The sequence below is a fragment of the Podarcis bocagei genome (assembly GCF_964188305.1).
Source record: "Podarcis bocagei genome assembly, chromosome: 5".
NCBI lineage: Eukaryota > Metazoa > Chordata > Lepidosauria > Squamata > Lacertidae > Podarcis > Podarcis bocagei.
The window spans coordinates 11,426,458-11,440,181 of NC_138129.1; the positions used below are offsets into that span (position 1 = coordinate 11,426,458).

Consider the following 13,724-nt stretch of genomic DNA (forward strand, 5'->3'; position numbering starts at 1 on the left):
GCCTTGTCTTTCCTAAATCTCTGCAGTTAAAGATTAGAGCAACCTGCAAGGAGGTTTCTGTGTATCTTTCTGTGGTCTCCCATTGTGATGTTGTCTTCTTCCTGCCTTTTACTTTCCTCATCCATCATTCCTAGCATTTACTGGAAAGCTAATATTTCAGCCAGAAACTCTGTGAAAGCTTGGGGGCATATCCTGACAGGAACAACTCGCCAGTTGTTTCTGAAAGCGGTCACAATTAGGAAGTGCCATTGCTTTGTATGCAGAAAGAGTCATCTTCAACCATTGAATATCTGGGGGAATAAGCGGGGATCCTCAAACTTCGGCTAGCCTTGGTCATGAGCCCCAATTTGTGGTTGCCACAACTCTGCCCGCCAGAGGTGCGTGGAAAACCTCCAAAGAGCAGCACGAGGGGAGAGAAAATTCCCAGCTCCCCTTCTCAGGGCCAAGCTCTGGAAGATGGAGGAAACTCATATCTTTAGTTGCATATTGGTTTGGAGGTTCTCAAAAATGCAGTGTGAGATGCCTCCAAGCCTGTCATTCTTGTCCCAGAGGTGAGGGTAATTCTCAGCAAGGCAAGTGTTATGAAGAACTTTGCAGGTCCTTGTGGATTTGGTGGTCTCCATGATTCCGTTAGTCTCTCTTTATCTCTGCTCCATTCTTACAAGTGATGTGAATAAGCAATAGTAGAAGTTGTAGTAGTAGTAGTAATAGTGTAAGTTCTTAACATTCTTACATCTTGTCACAAGACTTCACGTCTGCTGTCTGCTGTTAAGATTAATACGAGTGTTCCCCCATCATTGTATCTGAATGTTGCAAATATATTAAAATTTGTAGTTCAGAATGTTTTTTAAGTCTAATGTGCTTCTGAATATCTCATTTTCAGAGCAGGTTGGAGTAGTTAGCTCCCTCCCTCTCTGAACCCATAAATATCTTTCACAAACACCTTCTTGCTTTTGTCTTTTGATCACAAGTTTTGCATGCTGCTTGGGCGTATGCTTTGAGTGGCGAGATGGTTCAACGCCTTGTCTTTGTTTTCACTCAGAAGCAGATTTTTCACTTTGCACAGCATCTCTCTTATTTGCCCAAAATGGCCCTGTTTGGAGACGCACCCATCTTTGACCTCTGTGGCGCTAAGCCCAGCTGTGCCACTTCTTGGCAGACATTTTTATCTAATTAGTTGGCAGTGCCAAGACCAATTTGGCAGGACCATAGCTATATCAATTTATTATAGGACATGGGAAGAAGAGGTGGATGTTTTCTGAAGTCTCGTTTCCTCATTGTTTGTGGTCCCAAGTTGGCTTTGGAAGAGGAGCCTGTTTCTGTTTCCTGCAGCCTAGACAATTGGTATTGCCGACCAGACATTTAGGGCTGTCTGTTGTTCCTCCGGTAGTTCCCTGGGAAAGGGAAATTAAGGAAATTGGACAAGAGAATTTATTTCTCAGTTTGATGTTGCCTGCTGGTTTCCAGAGCAGAATCTGAGACATGCTTTACCAAGGAGCGCCAGCTTGTTCTGCAAATATATCATTATGAAGCTCGCAGAGAGCAGCCAAGCTACTCTGAGCATGTCAGGCACCAGGTCCTCCAGGGAGCCAAAACAGTAATTGGTAGAAGATGTGAGCTGATCTTTACTGTGATCTTTTAAACAGAAAAACCTGGTGAAGGAGTGCCTGGAAAGACTATACGGTGAATTATCCCCTTGGGTGTGATTCCATCCCTAATTTCTATGACAGCGTGTATCTGTGAGCTCATTAGGTTTCCTTTGCGGATAGGAGAACAAGAAGCATGTTTATCGTAAAATGAGTTTCCCTCTCCCAAATAGTAGCAGAATATTTTTATTTAATGACTCACATTTTATTCATTTATTCATTTTCTTCCTGTTTCAAAAAACCTTCTGCAGAAAGACGCCCAAGGGCTATCAGTGGTAGCTAAGGTGGTCCTTCCTCTTCTGTTCACTGTCTCTTAACTCTAGATTCTTCTTTGTGGTCTCTGTGCAGGTGCACTCATTGCATTCTGCACATGTGCAGAGTATAATTAGCCTTCTAGAGCTTAAGTCAGTGCATTTTTTGGTAGGAGGTACACTCCTAATTGTCTAAGACAGGCTTCCTCAAACTTGGCCCTCCAGATGTTTTGAGACTACAATTCCTATCATCCCTGACCACTGGTCTTGCTAGCTAGGGATCATGGGAGTTGTAGACCAAAAACATCTGGCGGGCCGAGTCTGAGGAAGCCTGGTCTAACATAATAGAGGTGCTTCTATACTTATGGAATATTTCCTGCAGCAATGGGACAAACCCAAATCAAAGTTTACCAAAAGTTTTGGATTATGCTCCTAGGGTGTACAAAGTCTCCATTTAGTTGCAAACCAGTATTGGGTGTCGTTAGCTTGCAAATGAATTTCACACGAGAAAGTCAATCATTTTAAATTGGCATTTTTGTGCTTAGCAATTTAAATCATGATGGTTTTGCTCTGTTCACATATTGTGGTGATCCAAAAGGTTTGTTGTGTGTTTGGAAAGAAGGGCCACCCATCACAACAAAACCCCTTCTTCTTCTCCTCCTCCTCCTCCTCCTCCTCCTCCTCCTTCTTCTTCTTCTTCTTCTTCTTCTTCGATATGGCTCTGCAGACCCCATCAGCCCATGACTTTCCTTGTGCAATTGATAGGTGAACACACATCACTGCCCGAGTGCTCTCCAGCCCCTTCCTTCCAGTCTCCAAAAAACAGAAGCTTATCTGCCCACCCACCACTCTCCCATTCCGTTTGCTAGCTGTTTCTGCCACAACAGAAGAGTCAAAGGCACTTGTCCTTCCTACATCCAACCCTCTACTCCAGTCTGCACATTTATTTTCCTCTGCTACCAAGGCAATTCTTCCCACGGTGGTCTCCTTTGAAACCGACCACCAAACCTCCCTCTTAGCATGATAGAAGTTTGTATTTCAAAGGGGAACCAGAGTTTTATAGAAAGTAACAGAGCCTGACCTTGCATGCTGCAAGCCCCCATTCCACCTGTCGGTCATGGAACAGTGCCATGTGGCCGCCGGGTGCCAGGTGTATCTGGACACTTAACCAGCATGACTCGCAAGGAGGAGGAGAAAGAATTTGGCATGGTGCGGAGTCAGTGAGAGCTGGCAGCTGGTTCTCTCATTGCCTCCTTGGCCGTTGCATTCTCCAAACATTAGTGCCTCTCAAATGCAGAGCGACTGAAGTTTCAAAACACTGCTCCAGAAGCATGAGGTTCACCTCCTGGGCTTTAGCAAAAGTTGTGGCGCTAACTAGATGTGATGTTAATTGTGTATAGTCAAATAATGTGCACTTAAATATATAAGGGTGATTTTCTTCAGGAATGTGTGTGTGTGTGTTTGTAAGAGTTAAAACCATCCACACCATGACCCTAGTCCTTCTCCCTCTCATTTGCTATTTCAGTTTTTCATGTGCCCACACACAATTACCCTCAGGCCTAGCTGGAACCTCAGTTGTGGATTTTGAGGAAATGCCAGTGGTCACAACATCTCTCTTCAGCCAATTCAGGATATTTTGTTGTGTGAAGTTATAGCAGCTACTTACCATATTTTTCACTCCATAAGACACACTTATGGGGAAATGTCTGTGCGTCTTATGGAGTGAATGCTGGTCCCTGGAGCTGAATTGCCCAGGGGGCGCAAAGCAGATTGTGCTTTTTTTTTTTTTGTAGAAAGAGGGAAGGGGGTATTAAAACGAAGCCGCTGAGCAGCTGATCAGCAAGCAATCGGGAGGGAGATAAGGGACGCTAGCGATAAAGGAGGCTGCCTGGGAGGGGGAGGTAAAAGCACATGGATCCTCAGGATTTTTGCATTGGGTCATCCCAAATTCACCATCAGATCACATAGCATGTCTATGGCTATAGCCTGCACCAAAAAAATCACACACCCATTGTTTCGTGGGGCCGCAATGGCGCAAAAAAGGTGGTTACAAAGCACAGATCCACATGGATCCTCAGGATTTTTGCATTGGGCTACCCCAAACTCACCGTCAAATCACATATCATGTCTGTGGCCAAAGCATGAACCACCAAAAATCATACACCCACTGTTTTGTTCAGAATTTTTTTTTCTTGTTTTCCTCCTCTAAAAACTAGGTGCGTCTTATGGAGCGAAAAATATGGTATATTAGGCCCTCTAAATCCATGTAGCCTACGCTGAAATGCCATATTTCATGGTGATCATTTTACTTATTTTTGGTTCTTATTTGATACCTAGCTCTCTTACCGGTTCATGAACGCTCTGGAGCTGTTTACCCAGCAATGCCCAATAACAACAACAACAATTTATTATTTATACCCTGCCCATCTGGCTGGACTTCCCCAGCCACTCTGGGCAGCTATCTTCCATTAGAGAACCACTGTGGTGTCAGTTCCAAGATTTGGAGGTGGGTGGTGGGTGGGGAGTTCAAGGGGAACTGTAGCATGTCTTCCTTAGCGTAGCCAGTTAGCTTAGCCATTCTTGGCAGGAATCAAAAGCTCAGTTCCTTCTGCAGCTGTTTCTGGACGGGTCTTGAGGGAGTGGGTTGGGACCTGTGCCTGGGATAGTAAGATTTCCATCTCCAAATCTGCATGGGGCTTGCATTCTTGTAAAAACTGCAGGGATAAGGAAGACAGGTCCATGTTCCTTTGCACCAGCATTGCAGGTTTTCAGGCACTTTTCAGAGTGCCAACTAATGGCTCTTTCGCAAATGCATAGGAATCATAAGATGAGTCACGCCATTGGTCCACCTTGCTCATTACTTGTCTACACTGACCGGAAGTGGCTCTCCAGAATTTCATACAGGGCTGTCTCCCAGCCCTACCTGGAGTTGCTGGGGAGAGAACCTGGTACCTTCTGCATGCGAAGCAGATGCTCTCTCATTGCATCACAACCCTTCCCCAAAGTAGCCACCGTTGCACTTTGTAGGATATTCCCTAAACAAAGCTCCCTGTTTGAGCTTGATTGAGCTTGATTATTGAGGGGAAGTGCGTGGAACAGGTCTCGGTGCTTCGATTTCTGGGAATGGAGTTGAGAGACGACCTAACTTGGGGAGAAAAACAAAGACCTGATGAAGAGAGCACAGCAGCGGTTATATTTTCTGAGAATCCTCCAGAAAAACAATCTCTCAAAGGACCTGTTGGTGGCATTCTACCATTGTACTGTGGAGAGTGTATTACTTATGGTTTGTGTGTGTGATTTGGGAGCTGCACGGTCAGGGAAAAAACAATGCTACCCAGGGTTGTAAAAACTGCAGAGAGAATAATTGGGTACACTCTTCCCACCTTAGATCAAATCTATGCTGCCAGGTGCCATTAGAAAGCGGAAGAGATAGTGCAGGATAGTGCGCACCCCGGAAATGATCTCTTTCAGCTTCTGCCTTCTGGAAGAAGGTATAGGGTTATAAAGTCCAGGACTAGCCGCCTGAGAAACAGTTTCTACGCAAATGCAATTCTGGTTCTAAACGCAGCATAAGGGGTCTCTATAGTATAGTGTATTTTAAAATGGGGTTCCAGAGTTTTTAGGGGGTTTTGAATGTTTTATGTAGTTTTTCAATTTCATTGTTCTGCATGGGACTATGACAATAAAGATATCATATATCGTATATCACTGTGAATCCCTAGTGCTCCATGTCTGTTTTCTGTGTTTGTCCTATCTTATGCTGGAGAGCTGGTGTCGTGTCCTATCAAAGAAACCAGGGAGTTCTTTTTTATACTTGCCTCTGCCACAAACTCACTAGGTAGCCTTAGGCAAGCTACTCTCCCTCAGCCTCAGGAATCATAGAATCGTAGAATTGTGGAGTTGGAAGGGACCCTGGGGGTCATCTAGTCCAGCCCCCTGCAATGCAGGAAACTCGGCTAAAGCATCCATGATAGATGGCCATCCAACCTCTGCTTTAAAAAACCCCAAGGAAGGTTTTTAAATATACTACTATTGGAAGATAATATTGATCCGCTTTACAGGGATGACATGAGGATTACACTGGAGTGAAGTAGATGAAGTGCTTTGAATATTTGGAAGTTCTAATACAATTGCAGAATATAATTAATATTTCATTTTACACAACTAAAATGTTCCCCTCTTGACTTCTCTGCTCAATAGCTTCCAAGAGAGATTGTATAGAGAAATTTGGCCTGAGGACTGTGGAACGGATAACCAAAGACGACGACGCCATCTGCACCACTGAATACTCCCGAATTGTGCCCTTGGAGAACGGCGAGGTAAACTCTTTAATTTTTTGTCCGGCTGTGCATCAAAGCAGTGAATGTGGGTCGGATTTTTCCCCTGTGCTTAATTTTTCTGCAAAAAAACAAAAAAACTTGCTTTGTAAGTTCAGTAGTAACTATGAATGGATTTGACAAGCATAGCAGTTTGAAACTTTTTAGCATTCTTTAATAAATACGAGTAAAATTAGCATGCTTAATTTGATCTGTGGCACCAGAAACTATGGAAACTGACAGTTTTCAGATGCAAATTAGCCTAATTTTTGTAGGATTTCTCTTCCCCCCCAAACCCCCCCCACACCACCCAGTTCAAGTCCTGTATTTAAAATGATCAATGCTGAATTAACATAAGGTATGAAGGATAACCCAGGTTTCCATATGTTGATGTTTCGGAGAGCATGAGCCTGTAGACAGAGTGTTGAATATTATTACTGGGTAACCTCGGACAAACCTATCTATACTATTGGAATTATAGAGTGGGAATAAAATGACTTGCCTTACAGGGTTGTTGTGATATCAAAGAGATGTCAAAGAGAAAAACAACTACCAGACTTTTAGAAGACATCTGAAGGCAGCCCTGTTTAGGGAAGCTTTTAATGTTTGGCACACTATTGTATTTTACTATTTTGTTGGAAGGCGCCCAGAGTGGCTGGGGAAACCCAGCCAGATGGGTGGGGTATTATTATTATTATTATTATTATTATTATTATTATTATTATTATTATTAATAATATAGCTATTGTTATTGTTATTACTAATGGGGGGGGGGAGGAAAGGCACATCAAATAAAGAACTGTATAGAGCCTTACAAGCCATTGTAAGTTCTGTCTAGCCTTTGGTTTCTAAATCTCCTTCAAGCATTAGCTGTGCCTTTCCAAACCATATTCTGCGGCCATGAGACATAGAAATTATTTTAAGAAAAGAAAGATTGGTTTCTTGGGATCTCAAACTCTGTACCGTCTGTCCAATTCCATTCTTGCCCAGAAGAGTCATGGAAATGGAAGATAGGCTCTGCGGCGATATTCCTTTCTCTTGGGAGATAAGCAAGCTGTCGCCCTGTCCAGTGAACTTTACCTTTCTGAATGTTTCTTGAGTTATCCAAAGCTGATAATAGGCCATGGGATATTGCGCCTGGGAAACTCTGGCACATCCTGTTGCTAAATTCTGCTGTAATCTTGAGTCATGCTGGCGGAACTCCTCCAGCTGTGCCGATGCTGTGTTCCAGGACACAGACTCTGCTGCAATTGGTAAAGGGTTGCGGTGGGGTGTAAAGAGTTCATTCAACCACAGACATGCTTGTCCTCAAAGCATTCTGTTTAAGCAGGATGAGGGGGGCGATTTACTGGGGGAGGGACGACAAGGTCTGGGAACGCAAGGAAGTGCAGAATTACTTTGGTTAATTTTTACCAAAGGGATTAATTCAATTTTTAAGGGCATGTTTCTATTTTTCAGCACTGGGTAAAATAATAAAGAGAGATTTGATTAGCAGCTGCTCAGATTGGAATGGAGTGCAGCTCAGTTGAAACAGATTCAATCCATGTATGGGATTTTGTTCATTGCAGCTAAGGTCTCTGTTGCCTTGTGCCTTACTCATTCCCCACATACCCTTTGAGATACCATGCCTTTGTGAAAATGGCAGGATGTTTAAATTAAGAAATCCAGAATTGTATGTGATATTGGCATGATATCTTAAGTTTGCCGTATCGAATGCTGAAGTGGATTACAGCTGAGATATTTTTTCCATCGCTTGGCGACATGGTGTATGCTGAATTGAATCCCTTTGGAATGAATTAGTGGGTCTTAAATCCTGACTAAGTTATCCCACTGATCTCAATAAGAATGTAAGAACATAAGAACCCTGTGGCATCAGACCAAAAGTCCTATGGGCAGCTCACAAGCAGGACCACAGTCCAACAGCGCTCTTCCCACTTGTGATTCCCTGTACGTAGCTGCTGTTCAGAGGCACACCACCTCCAACCATTGAGATAGTACATAGCCATCATGGTTAGTAGCCATTGACAGCGAACAAGAATCTTCAGCTAACTTAGCTTGGATCAACCTGGTTATACCAACCCCACTTACTTTTCAATGGCAAGCTATAACTGGTCAGTTTACTTTTCTGTAGTTTGTACTTTCCTGTTTTGTGTGCAAGAGTCAAGTTGATAATTGCTTACATTATTGAAAGACCATTTACAGAGAACCAGCGATATATTTTGATTAAGAATGTTAGATCTAGATCTGGAAAGCTTTTGACATTTCAATTGAGCCATGAGCATGGCTTTGCGTGAGTCATAATCTTTTGTCCTCAATTCCTTATCTGTTAAATGGGAGCAGTTGTGACTTACCTCTGAGGTTTGCTGCATGGAGGAATAAGAGAAGAATATATTGGGCTGGATTCGGTTAACAGGTCGCACTAGCAGAAACCCACTCAGAGATTTCTGCTAGTGCAATGGGGCTTCCCCCCTCTTTCCCCACCCCCTAAATTAACTCGGGGGGGGGGGGTAGGGAGAATCCCTAGAACAGTGTGGTGTGGGAGGAGAGATTGTTCTGTTGTACAAACAGAAATACTTGCACTGATACAACATTTTTAACAGTGCAATGCTGAATTTCTTCCATTGTTACTTGCTCTGATCATAGTAGTATAGTGTACAGTGGTGCCCCGCAAGACGAAATTAATTCGTTCCGCAATTTTTGTCGTCTAGCGAATTTTTCGTCTTGCGAATCACGAAATCCCATAGGAATGCATTGAAAATCAATTAATGCGTTCCTATGGTCAAAAAAAGTCGAAACAAAGCCAAATTTGGTACAACAACAGTTTATTAACTGCTCTTTAAAGTCACACATACTGTAAAGAGCAGTTCAAAAATTGAAGGGAAAATAAATTAACTTTATAAACAAAACATGTCTTTGTTTTTAGACAAAGGAAACAAAGCCGCGAGACGTTTTCGTCTTGCAAAGCAAGCCCATAGGGAAATTTCGTCTTGCGAGGCAAATTGAAAACGGAAAAACCTTTCGTCTAGCGAGTTTTTTGTCTTGCGAGGCATTCGTCTTGCGAGGTACCACTGTACAGTGGTACCTCGGGTTACAGACGCTTCAGGTTACAGACTCCGCTAACCCAGAAATAGTACATCGGGTTAAGAACTTTGCTTCAGGATGTGAACAGAAATCATGCTCCGGCGGCGTGGCAGCAGCAGGAGGCCCCATTAGCTAAAGTGGTGCTTCAGGTTAAGAACAGTTTCAGGTTAAGAACGGACCTCCAGAACAAATTAAATTCTTAACCCGAGGTACCACTGTAATTTAAATGAGTAGATGAGAATTGTACTGATCCACTGCTATGGTGAAGCATATTTCCGGACTGAGAAACACACACATTTTCTATCACCTGAAATATTCCTCTCTTTTTCACTCTGCTTCTACAGATTGTGGTCTCTTTGGTGAACGGGCGTCCGGGAGCCATGAACTTCTCTTATTCTCCTCTGCTAAGGAATTTCACCAAAGCCACCAACATTCGATTACGCTTCTTGCGGACTAACACCCTACTTGGGCATCTGATGGGAAAGGCCTTACGAGACCCGACCGTGACCAGAAGGGTGAGATGCTTCTAGGCTCCTCTTTGCTTATCAGTCAAATCTGCATGGGAGCAGTAGCTTTTGGAAACATTTGAGAGATGAGTAAATGTACAGAGTACCATGGTATCCTTCCATGGGAAAAGGTTCTACACATTTATTCATCTTCCAAATGACTACCGTGAATAACAGGGTTGTATCCAACTAAGTTTTAGCCAGAGTAGACATACTGAAATTAATGGACCTTCATTAGCCATATTCATTATTTTCAGTGGGGTCTTCTCTGAGTAGTTCCTGTTCAGGACAAACAGAAAACAGTTAATCAATGTTGTTATCAGATTAGATTCACTAATGTTTAATAATGATGATGATGATGATGATGATGATGAAAAATATATCTCAAGATTAAAGGTAAAATTAGGGCATCAGTAGCCTGAGTGGTCTACAGGACTTGTTCCTGGGTGACCTGGATTTAAATTGCACTTTGCATGTTACCAGTTTCCCATACGGAAGTGAGGGCGTGTTGTAATAAATGGCAATACTATGTGCATGTAAATGGCTGCAGTATATACAACAGGATTTATATCTTGCATTTGGGCTTGATTTTTTCTGCTTGCAATAAAGTTCACATGGGGTAAGGTGAAACACAGGAAAAAATGTCAGGGTCAGCTGATTAAAAATAGCATGTAAAATTCATCAAAAAGATTTTAACGTTCTGTCATGGACTAGATATCACTTTGGAATATATGCTCAGTAGCACATTCATGCATGAATTTAAGCCTATTCTGAACCTATTAGGACCAAAATTATTTAATAGATTATAAAAAGAAATTTAATAAAAAAATTAAACTACAAAAAAATTCCTTGATCAATTTAAAAGTTCCTAACCCTTTATACATATGTGTGATACTTTGTTAAGTAACATTCCCACCCACAAACCCAATTATGCATGACCAACAGCTCAACCCTTCCTATGGAGAGACATTTTGGACTTTGAGATCCTTGTTGCAGTCTACCAAACAACACAGTTGTGGAGAGAGTTATATGCAGATGTCTAGAGTAATAAATCTGCAATCTGCTTGGGGGTTGCGGGGAGAACATTGGTTGCCAACAAACAAACAAAGCCACCCACACGACAACACTTGAGGCACCTGCTGATTGCTACACACAACTTCCTTGGCAAAGTCCAGCATGGGGGATATCCCAGTCTGCTTGTTTGTTAGCTCTGCAATAACCAGCAGGTGTTACTTACTGTAGCCTGCACTGAAGAGGCTTTAAGTATGCAGTTGGTGCTGCCAGACGAAGGAAGAAATGCCCCAAAGTATTATTTAAAGAAATAAAACCTATTGGTTCCCCTTGGTAGGGGTGGGTGTTGTCGTGCTCCTCCCACACAAAATGAGAGAGATTAACTAGGTCATTAAATATCTGTTCAGAGGCTCTGCAGATTTTCAAGCCCTGCATGCTTTTATCCAAGCATACAGAAAAAAAATAAAATGTATTTATTGATATTTTTCAGACTGATGGTGGTCTGTTCTTAGAACAGAGACAATAAAGAGCGAACTTTGCAAATTGTTTAGCCTTGCCTGGCATAATGTCCTGGGCCGTCAGTTTTACTAAGCCAGGGGGATGGGACTTCAGCCTTAGAGGCTGAATGCCCTGAATGCCCTGTCTGGCCCTTGGAGCCTTCATTAGGCCATATACCACATTGGACCTGCTAGTGCCTCTATCTTGTCTGTTGCTCAGTATGCAGCCCATGACGTTTCTGTGATGTCACCCTAAAGCTGCATTGTGATAAGCAGAGTTATGAATACTGTTGCCATGACACTGTAAGCCTCTGATCCTCTCTCACACCCTGTATAATAGCCAGTGTGGGCAATTACCAGGCAGGGCAGAGGTGCTAATATTACTCTGCTCTTCCTGTAAGGAATACTTCTTTGACTGATGCATCCATCATTCAAGAATAATTTTGTAAAGGATGCGTCAGATGGAATCCTATCACTGACAAAGTTTGAGTTATTTAACTTGAAGTAGTTGGGCATTTGTGCCATGAGTTTATTCCTTTGTATGGGAGAGAATATATGGCCGATGTCTGCAAAGTGACAAGGACAAACCATTCCGCGATCTTTTAGTATTACTACAGCATCAAAGATATCAGCATTGGAGGACGGTGCGTATGCCATGGTCACGCTGACGTCTGCGATGCCAAAGACCCCACGGATCCTTATAGGTAAGACTTCTGTTGGAAAACACCATGCCTAGATAGACTGATATGTAAAGAATTGAACTAAGAAGGATAGTTGGTGAAAGGGAAACAAGGTTCATCATGCAATGGAGGGACTGAAAGATGAATTTTGCTGTAAGTCAGCACAGCCAGTTGTGCCGAAAGACAAGGTGTAATGTGATAGATAGATAGATAGATAGATAGATAGATAGATAGATAGATTAGCTGCATTCTAAAGCAAGATTCTCCCCATGCTAATTTGCACTTTACTCCATCACCACAACTGCCTCCTATATTGCCAACTTCACCTAGATTATGTTGTCATACTGAGAGTTTAACCAAATACAGCGGCTCATGCAACATTCAAATATGAGTCAAACCAAATCACTTGAACCAGAGTCATGTGCTACCCAGAACGGCGGTCAGTTAGCTTTTTGTTGCAAACCCAGAACTGTTTATTGAGCTGATATAAGAAAAAATGTTTTCTTAGTCCTTCAACAGAACTTTAAAGTCTCTGACAAGTAGAAGGAAAGAATACAGTAGTACCTTGGTTTAAGAACAGCCCTGTTTACAAGCGATTTGGTTTACGAACTCTTAAACTGTTCTTAAACTGAGGAGCGCTCTCCCTAATGAGGCCTCCCGCTGCCGGTGCCCTTCCACCGTTCAGATTCCGTTCTTAGACCGAAGTAAAGTTTGCAAACCAGGACACTACTTCTGGTTTTGCAGTGTCCTGGTTTGCGAACTTTACCTCGGTCTAAGAACGGAATCTGAATGGTGGAAGGGCACCGGCGGCGGGAGGCCTCATTAGGGAGAGCGCTCCTCAGTTTAAGAACAGTTTTGGTTTAAGAACGGACCTCCAGAACAGATTTAGTTCATAAACCGAGGTATCATTGTATAACATTCAGAACAGAATTTGCAGTGATTCAGTTCAGTATATAAACCAGCCTCAGATTGATCCGATTCTGAAGCATACAGGGTTGAGTCTACATTGTGTAAAACAAGGATTTCATGAGAAGATGTGAGTTGGGTGATCACACTGGATGTCCAGAGCAAATAGGAGAAGATAAGAGGAGGCTTTCTGGGTCAGTCCAAAGTCCCACCTACTCCAGCATCCTGTTCCCACAAACAGCAGCACTATGCTCTCTTGCAGTTTCCAGCAACTGGTATTCAGAGGCATACTGCCCTCCACATGCAGGAAGCACATAGCCATCAAAGCCAGTAGCCTTCAGATTTGTGACTGTTTACAATTTGCCAGGATAGGCACCTTGAAGAACACTGCTAAATATGTTTACTTGCTACAGACTGGCGCTATAAATTTCCTGTCTGTTTTATCTGTGGCTTATTTGGAAGTTCCACACCTCCACAACTTCCCATGTGATCACGAGCAATAAATATTTCTTTGTGAAAATCTACTATTTCACAATTTGCAATGCACTTTGCATTATATATGTAACATATTATAGACCAGTTGCCCCTTGCTTCCTTCTTCTCTTTGATTGATCTAGTTCTACCATCTGCATTTGATTTCTTCCTTAAAGATGATAGACCATCGCCCTGCTTTTATGTTCAGCTTTTAAGCATTTCATCTACCTTCTTCTTTGTTTGGTTTTCTAAGAACTTCAGCCTTAGGCTTCAATCCTAAATGCATTTACCTAGTAGGATTTACATCTGAGTAGGTCACTGCAGATGGTGACAGCAGTCACGAAATTAAAAGACGC

General features: G+C 42.6%; 1 protein-coding gene across 1 annotated transcript in view; it reads left to right on the forward strand.

Moving 5' to 3' along the window:
• The window catches only part of LAMA5 (laminin subunit alpha 5), a 228,883-nt gene that overhangs the window by 83,616 nt on the left and 131,543 nt on the right, over positions 1-13,724 (forward strand). The window contains exons 4-6 of the mRNA XM_081196825.1: positions 6,098-6,216; positions 9,639-9,809; positions 11,915-12,012. Coding sequence (XP_081052951.1) covers positions 6,098-6,216; positions 9,639-9,809; positions 11,915-12,012 — 388 coding nt within the window. The remainder of the gene's footprint in view (positions 1-6,097; positions 6,217-9,638; positions 9,810-11,914; positions 12,013-13,724) is intronic.